Here is a 20909-nt window from a genome sequence, read left to right on the forward strand (position 1 = left end):
CAAAACATACAAAATGTACATCCGAACAGTTTACAAATGAACTGTGATAAGTCAAAGACTACTTGTACTTATGGCCAGATATCCAGATCATTTAACCATTGGGCAGCACTGCCCTTGAGATAATGTATTTCATGCAGAGATCCAGAGAACCTTCTGAGGGGGGAAATTCCATTCCAATACGATGCAAACTGTTTGAACTGTTAGGAGACTTTGAAAGGTTACTTTGAAAGGTTAGGAAAAGAAAAAAAACTCTGCTCAAGATCTAATTGGGCATCAGAATCATACCTGATAATGTCCGTACTCGAAACACGCAGGGCTTGCTGATTGTGTCAGAATGTCGGATGTGTATCATTCCATTATATTCCGTGTTGGGATCCAAGTCAGTGATGTTCAATTCTTCATTATTTACAATTTGTTTCCACTAAGCCAAGAGGCGAGAAAGAGAAAGATGCGGTTTCCAAAACCAACTGAATGTCCACACAACAGAGGATCTATGGAGAGCTTGGGTACTTTGCAGAGGTGGGTTTCAGCAGGTTCTGACCAGTTCTGGAGAACCGGTAGCGGAAATTTTGAGTAGTTCGGAGAACCAGTAAATGCCGCCTCTGACTGGCCCTGCCCCCATCTATTCTCTGCCTCCTGAGTCCCGGCTGATCGGGAGGAAATGGGGATTTTGAAGTATCCTTCCCCTGGGATGGGGTGGGAATGGAGATTTTACAGTATCCTTAGCCTGCCACGCCCACCAAGCCACGCCCACCAAGCGACACTCACCAAGCGACACCCACAGAACTGGTAGTAAAAATTTTTGAATCCCACCGGTACTTTGGGTAATTTTGGATTCCTGATTCTAGTATGGCTAGTGCAGCTCCCTGATCCAGCCTATTACCTCGTCTTCTTTGACCTCTCCCCTTCCTCTAATCCTGTTTTTATTTACCAAGCCAGGCCCCCAATTTCCCCCTGTTTAGCCTCCAAGCATTATAAAAAGAGGGTGGGGCTTTAACTGTATTATTTTTATAATTTTAATCTTAAAGTATTCCGATTTTAGTGTTAATTTTGCTGATTATATTGTATCTAAGGTACTCTGCGGGAGATGGGCGGTTACAAAACATGAAAAATAAATAAGCAAACAGATAGATACATAAATAATAGTTGTGGTCCCCATTTTGATTTTATTTAATCCTCCGGAGGACATCCCTGCACGATTCTTTTAAAGCTTATTGGACATTTGCAGCTGGTTTTTGATTGTAATAAAGGTTGGATTTGATTTAGGCTTATTGTATCATGTGCCTTAAAGGTAAGTCAGTAATCATTTGTGCGTCCCCTTTCTTACCTTCGGCTGGGTCTTTGCGTCGAACAATATTATTTCGTACTGGAACTTAATGTCAAGTTGGTTGAAAATGTCCACTACGGTCAGAGAGGAGTTATTTTCATCCTTCAAAGGTGTGTAAGGAGGCTGAATAACAAACTTGATGGACCGAATGCTGGGTGTATACTTTACATCAATATTCTCAATATTAACTAAAAAAAAGGAAGGAAGGAAGGAAGGAAAGAAAGAAGGAAGGAAGGAAGGTAAGAAAGAAAAAAAAGGAGAATTTGTTTCGTACTAATGATAAATTGTAGTGTAGCATCTGAGTTTAATTGTTTTCTTGCAGACATTTCATGACCCAACTAGGTAACGTCTTCATGCTAAATGTTAGATTCGGGCAATAACGAGGCAGGAGACCAGATGAGTAACAACAGCTCTTTACTATATGGTGAACCCAGCAACTGCAAACGGTAAAAACCCCTCCTTATATACAGTTCAGCTGGAGGCTATCAGCCAATTAGCAACGTGCTATTTCCCGCTCTATTTTCCCTCCAAAACCCTTAAAGATACATTACACTCCTCCCCTCCCAGAAAACTTTTTACCCCTATTTACATAAAATGAATAATTATTTTTCAACGTAGTCACGTAAGTACGCAGGGCGTCTCCTAACTCTTTCGGACCTGCGCAGTTCATTTTCTGGGAGTGAGTCGAGCTGGCCGGAGGGACTGTTCGTTCCTCTCAGCTCCTCCTCCAGGCCATCCGGCCTTGGATTACTTGCAGAGTCGTTCCTGCTTTCCTTCGGAGGGACCGGTTGGTGTCGCTGGAACTCAGATAAGTCCTGCGGTTTGCTCGGGTTTGAGTTAGCTGTGGATTCAATTATTGGATAGTCAGGGCCTGTTTCGTCTGTTTCTAGACTGGTGGCTATTCTTTTCCTTAATTGGTCTATGTGGCGTTTCCAAACCCGGCCATCCTCTATTTCTACGAGATATGATTTGGGCCCGGTTGTTTCTAGGATTGTTCCCTTTTTCCAGCTTGGGCCTTCACCATAATTGTGTGCCCATACGGAACTCCCTACTGTCAATTCTCTTGTTTTGCCCGGTATTGTTTTGTACCCGTCTGGTGTGTAGTTCGGGTTTAACCGGTCTAACGGGCATCTAAGCTTTCTCCCCATCAGTAGCTCTGCTGGGCTGCGGCCAGTCGCTACACAAGGGGTTCTGTGTTGTACCGCTAAGAAGGTGTCAATTTTTTAATTGCCAATCCCCGGGTCTGATTCTGGACAATGCCTCTTTTGCGCTCCGGACGAAAACGCTTCTGCAGGGCCATTCGTCGCAGGGTGGAAAGGCGCCGAGAGGACATGTCGGATGCCCTCCTCCGCCAAGTACCCCTCAAAAAGGGTCGCCGTGAACTGTGGCCCGTTGTCTGAAACGAGTGTGTCTGGTAACCCGTGTGTTACAAAAAGGTGCCGCAGGACTGAAATTACAGCCTCTGCGGTCATGGATTTCATTAGAATGATTTCCAGCCATTTGGAAAATGCGTCTACCACCACTAAGAATGTTTGGCCGTGGAACGGGCCGGCAAAGTCGATATGGATTCGGGACCATGGGCCCTGGGGTTTCTCCCACTCTCGGATTGGGGCCGTTGGTGGTAGTGGTCTGGATTCCTGGCATGCTTGGCATTTCCCAACCCTATCGCTAATCTCCATGTCCATCAAGGGCCACCACACATAGCTCCTGGCTAAACCCTTCATTCTCACGATCCCAGGATGGCCTTCGTGCAGAAGTTCCAGAACTTTTTTCCGCAATTTCTCTGGGACTACCACCCTATCCCCCCAGAGCAGACACCCCCCTTGCACCGACAATTCCCCGCGCTTTTTTACAAATTCCCTAAAACGCTCACCCGCAGCGGGCCATCCTCTTGCACCCAACCCATTACAGTCCTTAATGTAATGTCCTTAAGAAGCCCGAGCCACCTCCTTGGAAGTGACTGGACCAGAGTCCAAAGAGTCAATTAACAAGACGGGTGTGCCCGGAGTGGGGTCTTCGATAGTCGCTGGTAAAGGGCATCTGCTCAAGGCGTCTGCATGCCCTAACTCCTTTCCTGGCCGATGTAGCAGTTTGTACGAATATGCAGCCAGAAAGATAGTCCATCGGGTCAATCTGGGCGAAAGTGCCACGGGCGTTGGGCGGTCGCCCGCCAGCAACCCTAGCAAGGGTCTATGGTCTGTGACGATTTCGAAGTCGCGACCGAAAACATATTCATGGAACTTCTTTACCCCTGAGACTATGGCCAAGGCTTCCCTATCCAACTGACTATAGTTCCTTTCAGCTGAGGACATTGTTCGGGAGTAAAACGCTATAGGGGCTTCTGTGCCATTTGGCAGCCTGTGGCTGAGCACAGCCCCCACCCCGTAAAGGGATGCATCACAAACTAGCACCAATGGTAGTGTGCTATTGTATTGTATCAATAGTCTATCGCTAGACAGGAGGTTTTTTATTGCTTCGAATGCTCTAGCTTCCGCCTTTCCCCAAGACCATGCAGCATTTTTTCCTAGTAATTTGTGTAGCGGTTCGGCTATGGTAGCCTTGTTTTTTAAAAAGACCGCGTAAAAATTTACCAGACCCAAAAACGCCTGCAACTCTGTTTTGTTTTGGGGTGCTGGGGCCTTTCTGATTGCCCTAACCTTGCTCTCAGTGGGTGGATCCTCCCTGTCTACCCGGTAGCCCAGGAATTCTACGGATCCTACCCCGATCTGGCACTTGTTTAATTTGACTTTTAAACCGGCGGACCGGAAAATACTTAAAACTTTTCTCAGCCGCACCCCAAGTTCTTCCATATTGTTGGCGGATACCAGTACGTCATCAAAGTACGGTACCACCCCGGGGAGCCCCTGCAGAAGCCGCTCCATTAAATTTTGAAATAATCCTGGTGCCACACTGACCCCAAATTGTAACCTGGTGCATTTGAAAGCACCCCTGTGCGTTACGATTGTTTGAGCTCGCCGTGCTGCTATCTACGGGTAACTGTTGATAGGCTTGGGCCAAATCTAGTTTAGCAAAACCTGCCCTGCCCTAACGAGTGTAGCAAGTGTTGTACCACAGGACGGGTAAGCGCTTTTTTACAAAGCTTTGTTAAGCGTCGCCTTGTAATCGGCGCAAATCCTGACTGACCCGTCTGGTTTCACTGGGGTGACTATTGGCGTCTCCCACTTCGCATGATCGACTGGCACTAGTATCCCCTGGCTTACTAGCTTGTCCAGTTCCCGGTCAATCTTGGGCTTCAGGGCGAAGGGAACCCTCCTAGCCTTTAAACGGATAGGGGCAACTTGAGGGTCTAGATTGAAGGAGATAGGGGTCCCCTTGTACTTGCCCAGGCAGTCTTTGAAAACGTCCTCGAACTCCTTCATAAGTTCGTCCTTGAGGTCGACTTCATTTCGGAAGACTCCGGTCACTCCCATGCCCAATGCCCGGAACCAGTCTAGTCCCAACAAACTCGGCAGAGTCCCATCGACGATGGTGATGGGCAGAGTTTTTTCGAACTGTCCATACTTGACGTGGACTGTCGTTGCCCCTCGGACAGGGATCCTGTTCCCTTGATAGTCCTGCACTCGTAGCTTCTGTGGCCGCAGTTTGCGCTTCGCGATAGCCGGCAGGTTTTTTTTCTAAGTTGCTCCAGGACATGATCGTAATTGAAGATCCAGTGTCCACTTCCATTCGGCACGGCACTCCTTCGATGAGTGTTTTAACAAAGATTTTTTTTTCTAGGCGTGTTGATGCCTGGCCCACTCTCACGGCGGTCTGATTCAACTTCGCGCCTTTTTTTCCTTGACCAATCCCGGGCCGTTTCACGGTTCCTGCGCTTTGATTGGTCGGTTTGAATTTTTGGCGGGAAGGTTGGGGCGCTCGGCAGGCTTTCGCGATGTGCCCTTTTTTTTCACAACGCCGACACGTGGCATCCCTAAATTTGCAATGTTGCCGTTGGTGTTGGCCCCCGCAACTCGCGCATTCACCCCGGTCGTCCCTCTCCGGCCTCCCGGTGTGGAAGACTTCTTCCTCTTCCTCCTCTTCCGACTCGGCCTGGACTTCCTCGTTGTGGACCGGGGTTGTTTTCGCTGCCGCCCCTGGCGCGACCGGCTTTTGTAGTGTTTCTGCCGCTTGGGTAGACATCTCGTGAGCCCTTGCCTCGTCCAGGGCGATTGCGAGCGTTAGGTTGCTTCTGGACAGCAGCCGCCGTCGCAAACGGATGTCCCTGACCCCGCAAATTAGTTGGTCAAGCAACGCGTCTTCCAAGTCTCGGTACTCACAATGGTTCGCGGCTTTCCTCAGTGCTGCCATGTACACACTGATGGACTCGCCCTCTTGCTGCATGTGCTGCCTTAATTCGAACCGTTGAACGAACTTGGAAGGCGTTGGTGCATAGTGGGCTTTCAAAACGGTCTGCAGAGTTTGCCACGGTACCGCCTGTACCGGCGTTGGCTCAGAAAGCGATTCCGCGGTGTCAAAAACCTCGGGACCGCAGTGACTCAGGAAGTACGCCCGTTTCCTGTTGTCCGAGACTCCTTGGAGCTTGTTGGCTTCGAGGAAACACTCGAAGCGAGCCATGTATGACCCCCATTTTTCTTTGGCTGGGTTGAATGGCGCTGGCGGTGTATAGCTGGACATCGTTGCTAACCGCCCTTATTTTGCTGGGTTCGTTCCTGGTGCTCTTTTGCCTCGAGATCCCACCTTCGTCGCCAGTGTTAGATTCGGGCAATAACGAGGCAGGAGACCAGATGAGTAACAACAGCTCTTTACTATATGGTGAACCCAGCAACTGCAAACGGTAAAAACCCCTCCTTATATACAGTTCAGCTGGAGGCTATCAGCCAATTAGCAACGTGCTATTTCCCGCTCTATTTTCCCTCCAAAACCCTTAAAGATACATTACACTAAAAGTGAGTAGGGTTAACAGAGAGCAAACCCTTCTTCCTTCTAGCACAGATGATGTTACCTAGTTGGATCATGAAATGTCTGCAAGAACACAATCAAGCTCTGAGAGCACAAAAGACCACACCATTATACCCTGAGCTAGAAATAATTTCTTCTACTCATAAACTCTACTTTGAGATGTTAGAAATGAGTGGCACTATTTATAAAGCATCTTTAACCAGGTTAGTCTCACTCTACTGATAATCAGCAGCATCTACATGGACTGATTAAAAAAAGTCAAGATGTGGTTGTAACTACAAAATTGTAGCCCTGCTGTTTTATATGTGTGTGTGAAGTCAACACAAACACGAAGAGGGGAGATTTAATTGCAATCATGATCATCATCTTGAGTTTTTTGACATCCCCTTCATGGACACCACTGGAGTTAATGTTCATGCATCATATTTTATACTTATTTAAGTGCCAAACATCCAATGAATTATATCTATCTATCTATCTATCTATCTATCTATCTATCTATCTATCTATCTATCTATCATCTATCTATCTGGTTATCTATCTATCTATCTATCTATCTATCTATCTATCTATCTATCTATCATCTATCTATCATCTATCTATCTAGTTATCTATCTAGATACCATCTATCTATCTATCTATCTATCTATCTATCTATCTATCTATCTATCTATCTATCTATCTATCTATCTATCTATCTATCTATCTATCTATCTAGTTATCTATCTATCTTTATCTATCTATCTATCATCTATCTATCTATCTATCTATCTATCTATCATCTATCATCTATCTATCTATCTATCTATCTATCTATCTATCTATCTATCTATCTATCTACCTATCTATCTTTATCTATCTATCTATCTATCTATCTATCTATCTATCTATCTATCTATCTATCCACCCATCTATCTCCAACCATCCATTTATCAACCCATGTCTCTCCTTCCTTCCTTCCCTCCCTCCCTCTCTCCCTCTGTATATGTGTGTATGTGTGTGTGTACATATTTATATACATCCACCTGTCCACTCACAGTCTATCACCTCTCTCTTGTCTATCTATCTATCTATCTACCTATCTATCTATCTATCTATCTATCTATCTATCTATCTATCCATCCATCCATCCATCCATCCATCCATCCATCCATCTATCTATCTATCTATCTATCTATCTATCTATCCATCCATCCATCCATCCATCTATCTATCTATCTATCATCTATCTATCTATCTAGTTATCTATCTAGCTACCATCTACTTACTATCTATCTATCTATCTATCTATCTATCTATCTATCTATCTATCTATCTATCTATTTATCTCCATCCATCCATCCATCCATCCATCCATCCATCCATCCATCCATCCAGTGTCTGTCTGTCTTTTTCCTTTTTGAGATTGGAAGCCATCCTTTCTGTCTTTTCACAATGATCTATGAAGTCAAAAGAGTGCTGCTTCCCCCTTGTCACTTTAGCCTTTACATTTAAGGTTTATCATGGTTTTTTAAAAATCTTTATAGTTTAGCAGGTTGTACAAATCCAAGCCATTTACCAAGTGTGTGCTTCATTGGGCCAACCCAGAAGATGACTCCATTCACACAATCCACTTAACCAGTTATCACTCTCTGGAATCACCCCATATATTGAACTATAATTAAATGACATGGGTTCACGCACAGCAGGCTAAGTACACAAAAAATAAGCTTAGCCTGTTGTGAGAATGCAGTTGCTGGCTTTATAACTGATTATGTTAAATGTCATGGCGACATGCTTTTCTTTTATCCATTGTGACTAAAGAAGGTCTACTTTATGGTAGATAGCAAAGAAAATTAGTGAAGAATTGGTGCAGCTTAAAATATTTCAGAAATCCTTAACAAGAGTCTTATTTACTGTAGTTCATATCTGTGTTTGTTTCTTTTTTCAAATTATTCTTCCTCAAAAAAAGGCAAAATATAAAAGTATCATGATTGTAATGACATAAATCTCCTTTTTAAACCCATGAATTACTTCCGTTAAATATCAGTAGCCAAAGGACAGTCCTGCCCTTGTTTACAAGGACTTCCGTTTCTGCTTCTTTTATTGTTTACTACATTTATGGGTACCTTTGCTTATCCAACTGGTGCCCCACCTTTTTTGGAAGAAACTCAAATCAGCTGGCAATTTTAAACATTAGAAACTATCTTAGCTGATCAATAAAACAAAGGTATCACAAGGGATAATAAAAAGTTTAAAATGGAAGCACTAAACAGCTGCTTGACAAATGGAAACTGACTCAGTAGAAATGCTAATTCCGCCTGTCACGGAGGGTTTGACTGGAAGGTGTCTTTCTGAGGAAAAGATGACACTTTTAGCAGGCTACATGTCATGAACAAACACGCTGGAGATCCAGAATTCTCCCAGTTTCCAGCCCAATTCATGAGAAGCACTTACTGACTTCAATAGGACAGAATCTCGAGGACTGAAACCAGTCAGAGATGCAACAGTTGGGGACCAGAGCTCTCACTTCGGCAACGTAGCGTTCGGTGAAATTTTCAGTCTCGTGAGTGAGATTGCAGATATTCTGGGTGATATTTTGGCACTCGGGTTTACTCTGCCAGTTCTTGTGGCCATACCTGTGAGCGAACCAGACTATTATTCACAATAGGCTTTGCACGTGATATACAGGTGTAGACCAGAAACTGGTGGACAGCATTCAAAATGATTAAAAGACGAAGTAGATATGGGTCAAGGTAGGTGACTCCCAATCCTGAATTTACCAAAACTGAGTGATGGGACAGAAGGTGCAGCCTTCTGATGGCTTGACCGGGGGTGGGTTTCAAAACCAGTTTGCTCGTGAGTGGGCATGCGCAGAAGGGTCCGGGCGGGTGGGCGAAGCCTCCTGCTGTTGCCACGGCTACTGGTTCGCCCGATCCGTCTTGACCCATGGCACAATGAATCATCACTCCACCACATCTTGTAGAAACTATAACTATTTTTAAGTTTGCAACCCATGCAGACATTAAATCTAATCAGTTTGATAGGTTATGAAACTTATTTTCTGGTTGAGTTCACATAACACACATACATTCATATCAAAATAGTTCCTTGGTTAGTTTTGTGCATTCATGTGTTTGTCTGTCTGTCTGTCTGTCTGTCTGTCTGTCAGTCAGTCAGTCAGTCGGTCGGTCAGTCAATCAATCACTAGCTATCTTGGATGAATAGGTAAATATGCTTCTTCTCCAAGTCTTTGGGTATAATGAAATAATAGCTTAGTTAATTCTGACTATGGCAATATTTCCCAGCCTTGGCAACTTTAAGATATGTAGAATTCCCAGAATTCCCCAGCCAGCATTCTGGCAGCTGAAGTCAATATATCTTTAAAGTTGCTAAGGTTGGGAACTAGTGGGTTATGATTTCGTTGTGGAACGAGTGAAGCAGGCTTACGGTCTGGAAATGTCTCAGTGAGTCATAGAATTCTGGCCTATATTATTTCCCTGTGCTAGACAAATTGTAGCTTTTCCTAAAAAGCATGCTAGAAATCTTCCAATACTATCATTTTTTCTGGTTCAGAATTCCAAAGGTGCAAATGTTACCATAATGTTGATGACACTGAACTTCTCCAGCAACAGCACCCTGATAAGCAGATAAGCAGGGATTAACACCAGACAAACAAACAGCAAACAGTTCCCTAGTCAAGGAACTACCAAGGACAATATCACACTCCCCTCAAGAGGCAGGGCAGGCTACTCTATATAAATAGGGTGTAAACCCACACTCACTCACACTGGTGATGCTATTTAATTGGGTATTGAAACAGCTGCAAACAAACAAACAAACAAGCTCAACCAGCACCAAGAGCTCCACATATAGACATGCTTCGTACAGCCCTTTTCCTATGATAATGTATCATCATCATCATCATTTATTCAAAATTATAATACCCATCCAACGCCAAAGGACTTTGGGCAGTGTTTAATTGGTGAAGTGCACCGTGCCATTTAGAAAGCAGTATACATTTTGAATAACTTAAGGTTTGGTTCAAATTATTTCCTCCCCCCCCCCCATTTCAACCCTGAGCTACAAATATTCTCCTTTATGGGGTTAATAAAGAAAGCATATCTAGAGGAGAGTCTCAACAAGGCAAACAACATTTGAACTTTTCATCACAGTGCAGAACGAACTGCCCTTAGCCCAGTGATGAAATCCAATTATTTTTACTACCGGTTCTGTGAGCGTGGCTTGGCGGGCGTGGCGTGGCGGGCGTGGCTTGGTGGGCGTGGCAGGGGAAGGATACTGCAAAATCTCCATTCCCTCCCCACTCCAGGGGAAGGATATTGCAAAATCTCCATTCCCACCCCACTCTGGGGCCAGCAAGATGTGGTATTTGCCAATTCTCCGAACTACTCAAACTTTCCGCTACCACTTCTGCAGAACCTGTCAGAACCTGCTGGATTTCACCCCTGCCTTAGCCCCAAAGGTCAATGGTTGCTCTGAAGGGAAGAAAACAGGTATCATATTTACTCTGGAATTAAAATAAAGTATATACACTTAGAGCAGGGGTGAAATCCAGCAGGTTCTGACAGGTTCTGGAGAACCGGTAGTGGAAATTTTGAGTAGTTTGGAGAACCAGCAAATACCACCTCCGACTGGCACCAGAGTGGGGTGGGAATGGGGATTTTGCAATATCCTTCCCCTGGAGTGGGGTGGGAATGGGGATTTTGCAGTATCCTTCCCCTGGAGTGGGGTGGGAATGGGGATTTTGCAGTATCCTTCCCCTGAAGTGGGGTGGGAATGCCACGCCCACCAAGCCACACCCACATAACCAGTAGTAAAAAAAATTGGATTTCATCACTGACTTAGAGTATTCGGTATACTCCCTGAATAAGGGAAGCCCATGGATAGCAGAGGTTACTTTTAAACCAACATTAGCTTCCCCAAGCAACACTGTTATCCCCTTATAGCTTCTCAAAAAAAACCAGAGTTCAAATCACAGAACTCCTTATTCTAAGCCAAAGAAAAGTATAACTTCAGCTGCTTTCAGCACAAGCAGAGATTATTTATGATCATTATTTAAGCAAGAATTGTTGTTTTAGAATCTATCAAACAGAACAGCAGAATAGCAGATCAATAGAATAAAGAATAACAGACTAACAGAGCTGGAAGGGACCTTGATAGTCTTTTAGTCCATATAAAGCAACAGATAAGCTTCTTTTGATCTCAAAAGGAGACGTAATGATTTAGCTACTTCACTTTTGCTGGAAAATGTCTGGGTTGACTATAATCTCTTTGTTTTTTAGAGTTAAAACTTTAATGGATGTCTTTCATCCATAAGTTTGGATTTGAATTCAGAACCGAGGTCAGATTGGGTGCATGCATTCCTTAGGGGTTTCTCCATCACATTGGAACTGGTGAAGACTCTAACTGGGAACTGATAAGAGGCTCAGCCAAGGCAGCTACAAATTTCTCATCGCATTTGCACAGCACCCTAAACTGGGCTAGTTTTAATTCTCTATGTGCGCATATGCATGGATTTTAGTGTGTTGCGTGAATTCCACATAGTTCAGTTTATAATTTAGTGAATTGTAGGTCACAGCAGGGCACCATGTGTAATTGGCATAATTCAAAAACTGAATTATGTGTTGCAAGTCACAGTGTCAGTGGAAAAGAGGAAAATTAATCATTAGAAACATTTTAAGGTCTTTGTCTACTGATTTTTAGCAATGGATTTTGATATGCATTTGGGGAAATTTTGACCTTTCTTTTTTAACCCGAAGATAAGAAAAGGGTTTTTTTAATATGTTGTTCAAATTTCCTGCATTTCCTATCTGATTATTTACATTAATGCATTCTTCTTCTCTTTAAAAAAAATCCACTTATAATGCAATATTGTATGTTCATTGGTAGCATATTAACATGTGGCTTTACATTTCATAATCTTGTATGATACAGTAAACTTGATACTGAAGGGCAGGGATTAAGTTTCATTTTAAAAATTTCCTCTTGAATCTGCACACAACCTAACACTTCTTCCTCTGTCAGCACAACAACTATCATTGTTTACCAGCAGTCCTCAAGTTACAAAATTTGTTTAATGACCGTTCAAAGTTACAAATTGCATTGAAAAAAGGGAAAACAGAGTTCATGTAACAACCGTGTTACTAATTTAACAACGGGAATGATTCACTTAACAACTGTGGCAAGACAGGTTGTAAAATGGAGCAAAATTCACTTAACAAATGTCTCACTTAGCAACAAAAAATTGGGCTCAGTTGTGGCTGTTAGTCAAGGACTCCCTGTATCCTATCTCAGGGGTTTCCAATCTTGGCAACTTTAAGACTTGTGGACTTCAACTCCCAGAATTCCTCAGCCATTCTGGGAGTTGAAGTCCACAAGTCTTAAAGCTGCCAAGGTTGGAGACCCCTGCCTTATCTGAAATATCCATGAATTCGGCTCATGCAATCCATTGACTTTTATGAAAAAGCAAAACATCCTTACGTCTTATACCGAACATCGTAGCGCGTGCCTGGGGGTGTCTCCCCTTTAATCTTCCATGTGAGGATATTTTCAAAGTTTGTGGACCGAAAAATTACTTCTTGAATGACTGGTGATCTTTCGCCCAGTGAATTTCCTGCAAGGAAGCACGAACGAGTATTCAAGATCAGCTTCGGTAGAAAATTCTTTTATAATTTTTTGCTTCCATTAAAGCCACCGTTTTCTCTTTTCTGAAATCTACAGCAATGGGTCTCAGAATTCATAACAAGAAACACAGAAGAAAAGAGGCATGTCTTAGAACAGGGGTCTCCAACCTTGGCCACTTTAAGACTTGTGGACTTCAACTCCCAGAGTTCCCAGAGCAAAGCTGGCTGAGTAATTCTGGGAGTTGAAGTTCACAAGTCTTAAAGTGGCCAAGGTTGGAGACCCCTGTATTAGGATATCCCAGAAGAATTACCATGTTTCCCCAAAAATAAGACATCCCTAGATAATAAGCCCTCCCCCTGAAAATAAACCCTCCCCCAAAAATAAGCCCTCTCCGAAAATATTTAAACGCATGCACAGCCAGTCCCCGCCATTTTCTCTGGTTAGGATTAGGGAGACAGAGCTGGAAATCAGGTAAGATGGCAAGAGGAGCCCCATCTTGCTGCACGAGCCCCAAAATAATAAGACTTTCCTGAAAATAAGGCCAAGCACTCATTTTGGGGTTCAAAAAATACAAGACAGGGCCTTATTTTCGGGAAAACATGGTATAACTGAGTATAAATTGTGTGTGGAATTTGATGGAATATATTGGACCCATTTGGTAAGGTTACGGTTCAGCATATAATGCAAATACCTTCAAAAGATCCAACCGTTTAGCCCAGTTAAGCAGGCTGTGTGAAGGGAGCCTCTGTTAGAAGATGCATTTTCTAATGCTAGGGGATTCCAAGAAAATCAAACTGCTCAGTCTCCGAGGCTTAATTCCTAACCATATAACATGAGGAGCAAACCAATCATTTTTCTAATTGCGCCTTATAAGTAAAGTGACCAGATTTCAGCAATGGCAAAGCGGGACACCATTGACGGGGGGGAGGGGGGGGCTGCGCATGCGCGCTGAGTCTTGCCACCTGCCTGAAGGAGGAGGAGCGGCTGCTGCTGCTTTTCCGCTCTTCCAGGCAGGCTCGGCTCTCCTCGGCTCTCCTCTCGGCTCTTCTCTTCCTCTTGGGTGAAGTCAAGCGGCGTCTCTCCTCCCTCTCGCGCCCTCTTTTCCGCCACTCCCCCTTCTCCGCCTCCTCCTCTTGCGTTGCTGCCTCCCATTTTCAGAATGGGAGTGAAACAAAAAAAAAATCAGGACTTTTTGGAATTGCCGTGGGACGCGGGAAAAATTATTAAAAAGCGGGACTGTCCCGCCAAAAGCGGGACGTCTGGTCACTATACTTATAAGGCTATAGCCACACCCACAGAACCAGTAGTAAAAAAATTTGGATTTCACCACTGCATAATATACTTAGTATGATCTTGTTAGTGATCACCTTCTTATAGGTGTGGTTTTCAGATTAAACTGAGGCATGATGAGTTTGCAAGTTACTAAAGTTCAAATCTTTGGACAGTCCCTTTCTTCAGCCACTTTGAAGCAGTTCTTATCAGAATCCACATTCCAGGTGGAGAACCTTCTGTGTCACTTCAAAAGAACTAGAAACATTAATCAAAGAGACTGAAAACATTACTCAGCAGGCTCCCTTTCTCCAGCTCCCTTCGGCACAATGCTTCTTTACGGTTAACCTCATTAGCACTACTGTAGCTTAGCATGTAGGGAAAACTGTTCATAATATATAAACCATGCAGAAGAAATTATAAATCAACATATAGAAATGAGGCCAGAAACATTTTTACTGGGAATAATTCCAGGGTCATATGAAAAAGAAATATGGTATTTAATTATCCACATAGTTACAGCAGCACGAATATTCTACACACAGAACTGGAGAAATAACAATATACCATCTGAAGACAATGTAATTAGAAAAACCATGGAATATGCGGAAATGGATAAGCTTACGAAGGAGATACAAGAAAAAGAGGAAACAGCATATTATCTAGTCTGTGAAAAATGGTATAAATGGTTGGAGGAGAAGGGAAAAAAAATAAAAGGACAAGGAAAGATTAAATAACGGCTAAATTAGGAGAAGAAATAAAAGAACAAATAGGAAGAAACAAAAATTGTGGAAAGAAAATTAGGTACACGTGTATATCTAAGTACATATGTAAATAAAATAATTAGAATAATATAATATATTATAGTGATATATATATGATATATTAGAAATATATGTATAAAAGATGCATTAGGATAAGAGAGAGAAAATGTATAAGTATTGATCACCGACGCGAAATTGTTGGAAAGAAGAAAGTGTTAATATTTCTTTTTTTTTTTTTTAAAAAACTGTTTAATAAAAATTATTTAAATTTTTAAAGAAATATGTATAAACCAGAACATGAGTGAACTTTATAACCAGGTTAAGTGTGTGTTTGTTTGATTCCCATTTCTAGGATACTTTGCATGGCTTTTAGCCTCGACCAGTGATGGGTTGCTCCCAGTTCCACCCGGTTCTATAGAACTGGTAGTAAAGCCGGTGGGAGGCTCCACCCACCCACCACGATATCATCATGGGTGATCTGCGCATGCGCAGAGGCTTCTGTGCATACACAGAAGTGTGCGCGCTCGCGCTCCGATTGCAAACCGGTAGTAAAGATAAGTAGAACCCACCCCTGGCCTCAACCCTTTCCTGAGTGTCAAGAACAAAGCATCTACTAGAATGGGGGTGGGAGGGGTGTTTGTGAAAATAATCTGAGGTCATTTTGATAAAATGCCCCACTTAGTTACATTTAAGACAGAACAGTTTCTTAAGTTTGGTACAATCAGATTAACAGAAAGATAGGGAGGAGAGGAGCCCAGCTTTCTCAGGAAAACAACAACAAACTGTAGATCAGAGTTACAAAAGGTGGTAGGTGGTAAATATACATGCAAATAAAAATTGCAAGGAAATCGTTAACACGAACCGTAGAAAACCGTCAGGAGAATGGGACAATTTCCATGGGATAGAGCAGAGGTCTGCAAACTTGGCTCTTTTAAGACTTGTGGACTTCGACTCCCAGAGTTCCTCAGCCAGCTTCGTTGGCTGAGGAACTCTGGGAATTGAAGTCCACAGTCTTAAATGAGCCAAGTTTGTAGACCCCTGCGATAGAGGTAAACAGAAAACAAGGTAATTGCAGATCCTTATCAAGCCTGACCCACCGCTGTCTGACAGCTGCCAACAGGATTTTTAAGGGACGTGGTGGCTCAGTGGCTAAGACGCTGAGCTTGTCGATCAAAAGGTCGGCAGTTCAGCGGTTTGAATCCCTAGCGCTGCATAACAGAGTGAGCTCCCAGCTTCTGCCAACCTAGCAGTCCAAAAGCACGTAAAAAATGCAAGTAGAAAAATAGGGACCACTTTTGGTGGGAAGGTAACAGCGTTCCATGCGCCTTTGGCGTTGAGACGTCTTCGGACAGCGCTGGCTCCTCGGCTTTGAAACAGAGAGGAGCACCGCCCCCTAGAGTCAGGAACAACTAGGACATACGTGCAAGGGGAACCTTTACTATGCCTTTAAAGGGGCTGTAAGAACTGTGCAAAAGGCACTCAGATTGAAATGGGCAACATGCTTGATTTGGAAACTATTCCCGAGCATCAATTATTCTTTCCAAAAGAGAATTGCAAAATAAAGCTTTGCAAAGATCTGTGTGGTGCAACTCAATTGGGCAGAGTACATCGGGCTAAGAACCCCCAGCATTCCTGGGATAACAATCTTGGAAGATCTCAAGCACTAGAGCAGGGGTCTCCAACCTTGGCAACTTTAAGCCTGGCGGACTTCAACTCCCAGAATTCCCCAGCCAGCAAAGCTTTGAAGCTTTGAAGTCCGCCAGGCTAGAGAACAACTTCTTCAGTCACTTGCTTTCAGCTTTTTACAGTCACCAAGACAGTGATCAACAAAGAAAGTAGTGCATTGCTTAGAAACTGGATCGCTACCCTTTCAATTGTAAAAGTGAACAAACAAGGCTGCGATTCGTGCACTACCTGGAATGGAATACAAGAGCTGGAATGGAATTCCTGGAATGGAATACAAGAACCCATAATCCTAAAAGCTTTAACCAAAAACTTTCAACTATGGACCTCACCCCATTCCTAAGAGGACCATAAGGGGTGTGCATAAGCGCACAAACGTGCCTACCGTTCCTGTCCTATTGTTTTTCTTTTCTTCTTCCTATATATGTTTATATGTGTATATACTATATAATCTTTTTGTATGATGTTGTGACAAATAAAATAAAATAAAATAAATATATATATATATATATATGCTTATACCTCCTAACATTTACTCATATATATGTTTATATACTATATAATCTTTTTGTATGATGTTGTGACAAAATAAATAAATAAAATAAAATAAAAAATAAACTGGACAGTATCATGCTTAAAATACCTGAGACGTATAGTGACCTTCAGTCCTTCATCCCTCCCAACTCATATGGAAAGAGCCCATTCTGAGTTACTTCTCCATACAAGAATTAAACTACATTCCTACAGCCGGGGGAGGGGGGGAATGCAAAGAAGATAGAGGTAGTCCTTGACTTATGACCACAATGGAGCCCAACATTTCTGTTGCTAAGCAAGACAGTTGTCTTACTTCATGACCTTTCGCCACAGTTTTTAAGCGAATCACTGCCGTTGTGAAGTGAATCATCTGGTTGCTAAGTGAACTGGATCCATTTTGTTTGTTGGTAGCCAGCTAGGAAGGTTGGGGAACATACGAACCAGGAACAATGGTGCAACTGTTGTATGCACTGAAAAAAGTGACTTATGACCGTTTTTCACACTTACAACTATTGCAGCATCCCCATGGTCACGTGATCCAACTTCAAATGCTTGGCAACAGACATCTATTTATGATGGTTGCAGTGTGGTCCCTTTTTGCGACCTGCTGACAAGCCAAGTCAATGGGGAAGCCACATATGCTTAACAACTGTCAGTGGTGAAATCCAATTTTTTTTACAACCGGTTCTGTGGGCGTGGCTTGGTGGGCACGGTACAGCTTGGTGGGCGTGGCAGGGAAGGATACTGCAAAATCTCCATTCCCACCCCACTCTGGGGCCAGCCGGAGGTGGTATTTGCCGGTTCTCTGAACTACTCAAAATGTCTGCTGCCGGTTCTCCAGAACCTGTCAGAACCTGCTGGATTTCATGCCTGATAACCGTGTTACTAACTTAACAACTGCATTGATTCACTTAACAACTGTGGCAAGAAAGGCTGTTAGAAAAGGGGCAAAACTCACTTAACAACGATCCCGCTAAGCAATGGAAATCTTGGGCTCAATTGTGTCATAACCTGAGCTGTATCTGTACTTTAAATACTATTTCCCACTACAAGGGAAACTCAGCCCTCGATTGTTCCTAGGTCAGGGGTCTGCAAACTTGGCTCTTTTAAGACTTGTGGACTTCAACTTTCAGAGTTCCTCAGCCAGCTTTACTGTCTGAGGAACTCTGGGAGTTGAAGTCCACAAGTCTTAAAAGAGCCAAGTTTGCAGACCCCTGACCTAGGTGATTCTGGGCAATTCCCATTTCTCAGCAGGTGATTGTTCTGCATATAAACATGGAAAAGAAAGCTCTATTTATCTGAGCTCCTGGGGGAACTCTAACAAATATTAACTCCCAATAAATTATTTCCTGGGTCAGGATCACCTGGTGAGTTTCATAATTGAGTTATAATATATACCACAGGTCTCCTTTCAGTATAATTGTCATTTTGTTTGCTTTAGTAGATAATGAAAACAGTTCAACGAGGGGGAAATTCCCAAGCCATATACAGTTGGCTTTCCAATGCTTAGCAATTTATTCTGTGATTCTAAAAGCTAATATTTATCTCTGGAATGAATTCATTTCTGATTTGATATTCTTTCCTGCAATCTGGTGCTTGCTCTCTCTATAAATGAAACCCACCTCAACTTTCTATCCTTCAGGCTTTTAGCATGGCTGTTCTGAGCTAGTATGGCCAACACACCAGCTAGTATGAGAATGCCAAACAGTGGGAAGCTGTTTTATGTCTTTCCATATACATTCCATAGGAAGCTTTAGAAGCCACTGAAACTGAGATTTACATCCATGTAAATAAAGGGTGAAAGGGTTTGCCCAAAGATACCTAGGAATATGAAGGCCACACTGAGATTCAAATCAAAAGCTTCTGAAATAAAATCCTAGACTTCAGAACTTTCTACATCTCTTATATTAACTTTTTGCTAGACCGCCTTCTGCCACCAATTGCCTCCCAACGACCTGTGCGCTCCCACAGAGTGGGCCTCCTCAGGATGCTGTCGACCAAACAGTGTAGGTTGGCGGCCCCCAGGGGGAGGGCCTTCTCTGTGGTGGCACCAGCCCTATGGAACGAGCTACCTCCGGGGTTACGCCAACTCCCCGACCTCCGGGCCTTCAAACGTGAACTGAAGACTTTATTATTTTACCGAGCGGGACTAGCCTAAGACATATTTTAGCGAAATTTTAATGGGTTTTAATCGGTCTTTGACCGTTTTAGTGATTCGGCCACTAAATATTTGTTTTTAATTGTTTTTAAATAGTGTTATTTATTATATTTATATTATATTGGTGTGTGTATTTTAATATTGGCTGTACACCACCCTGAGTCCTTCGGGAGATGGTGCGGTATAGAAATGTAATTATAAATAAATAAATAAATAAAATAAAACTTTATGATGTGGTCTGCCAAGAAATATTTATTTCCCACTGCATTTTTTGTAAAAAAAATCTAATTGGGCATCGTGCCTATTAAGTTCAAGCTGAGAACAATTCCTCCTTAAGACTGTGATGTTTTGGTACTTCACGCAACATAGGCGCTGTCTGCTTCACAAGGGCTGGAAATAAATCCAATTACATCCACGATCAAAACAAACACAATAAGCTTCAGATCGTATCAAGAGACTCTTGATTTTATCTGTTCAAAAAAGGTTATACCCTCACCCAGAGAATATAAAACCTCTCTAGGTGGCTAACCAATACAGTAGAGGTACAAATAGTAAAATACAGCAGATTACAAAGCAATATACTTACTGTACTTATATTCCATCTCTTCATCAGCTGCACGTGGGAAGGCATTTAATTTCCCATCCCTCCTTTTATTTTCTCATGCAGTAGTTTAACAGAATAACAGAATTGGAAGGAGGTCTCCTCATCCAACACGCTGCTCAAGCAAGATATCATTTTTATACTGAAAGACATTCTGCTTTCCTGCTTGAACCTACTACTCTATTTTCAGGAGATTGTCCTGCTCTGCTCTGCAGTACCTCAAAAACCCAGTGACAGGAATTTTTAAAAAAGGCATTTATGGGGGGGGGGAACTTAAGAAGATTGCTTACCTGCTAGAGAGCACAAGGCCCAGTAAATGAAAAGCTCCTTCATTAATAGTGTAATGAGATTAGCCAGAAACAAGCAATTTCCCTTGAAATGGAGTAGGTTGCTCTCCAGATGTCTTCAAATTTCCCTTGCTGGCAATGCTGGACAATTCCTTTCCACCAGGTAGAGAAATTAACCTGGCATCTCCGTTCTCATGTAGCCCACGGGAGAATAAACACCTTTGGATATGATTAATCCTCAGTCTCTCCCCCAGAGAAGCGCCTGTTGCCAGATCGATGAGCCACTCACCTGGAACCCCTCCATCCTTCTGAAGCAAGCCTTTCTTCTGATAAGTTACTTCCTGCAACTATTCCTTCTTGGCGTCAGAGCAGTTTTACTGGTCTGGCAGCTCATTTATTTATTTATTTTCAGCTGCATCTCAACAGGCTTCAGCAAGACGTTCGCCACACCCCAGTCGCCTCTGCGACTTCTGCAGTTCTGTTTAGGCGGCTCCTGGAGTCAAGAAAACTTACAATGATCTTGGGCCAGTGGCAGAATGACTGGAGTATCATTCTTCTAAAGCTGGATTTTTTATTTCGGATTTGTTTTATTTTGGAGCACCGGCATTCTTGGGCCCAAGGTGGGAAAATCTTTAAAAGACAAGGAATTGATGCCAATAAAAAAACAAGTCGCATGTTTCTAATTTTAGGAAGGCTGAATGTATAAAGGTTGGAAATGTCTAAACTGTTGTTCCAAAAGGTC

At 42.9% G+C, this 20909-nt stretch overlaps 1 protein-coding gene across 4 annotated transcripts in view; it reads right to left on the reverse strand.

The window, feature by feature from the left end:
• The window catches only part of IL22RA1 (interleukin 22 receptor subunit alpha 1), a 28084-nt gene extending 7580 nt beyond the window's left edge, over positions 1 to 20504 (reverse strand). Inside the window, exons 1-5 of one of the 4 annotated variants that reach the window (XM_058195679.1) lie at positions 20171 to 20504; positions 13838 to 14012; positions 12728 to 12860; positions 1328 to 1515; positions 286 to 421 (exon numbers count right to left, since the gene is read on the reverse strand). In XM_058195679.1, the coding sequence (XP_058051662.1) occupies positions 286 to 421; positions 1328 to 1515; positions 12728 to 12743 (340 nt within the window). In that variant the 5' untranslated portion in view covers positions 12744 to 12860; positions 13838 to 14012; positions 20171 to 20504. Of the gene's footprint in view, positions 1 to 285; positions 422 to 1327; positions 1516 to 8683; positions 8866 to 12727; positions 12861 to 13837; positions 14017 to 20170 lie in introns of those variants that run through there. The other 3 variants (XM_058195677.1, XM_058195678.1, XM_058195680.1) reach the window with 3 other exon arrangements.
• Between the last annotated feature and the right edge of the window lie 405 nt (positions 20505 to 20909).

This window comes from Ahaetulla prasina, chromosome 10 (assembly GCF_028640845.1).
Source record: "Ahaetulla prasina isolate Xishuangbanna chromosome 10, ASM2864084v1, whole genome shotgun sequence".
Lineage (NCBI taxonomy): Eukaryota > Metazoa > Chordata > Lepidosauria > Squamata > Colubridae > Ahaetulla > Ahaetulla prasina.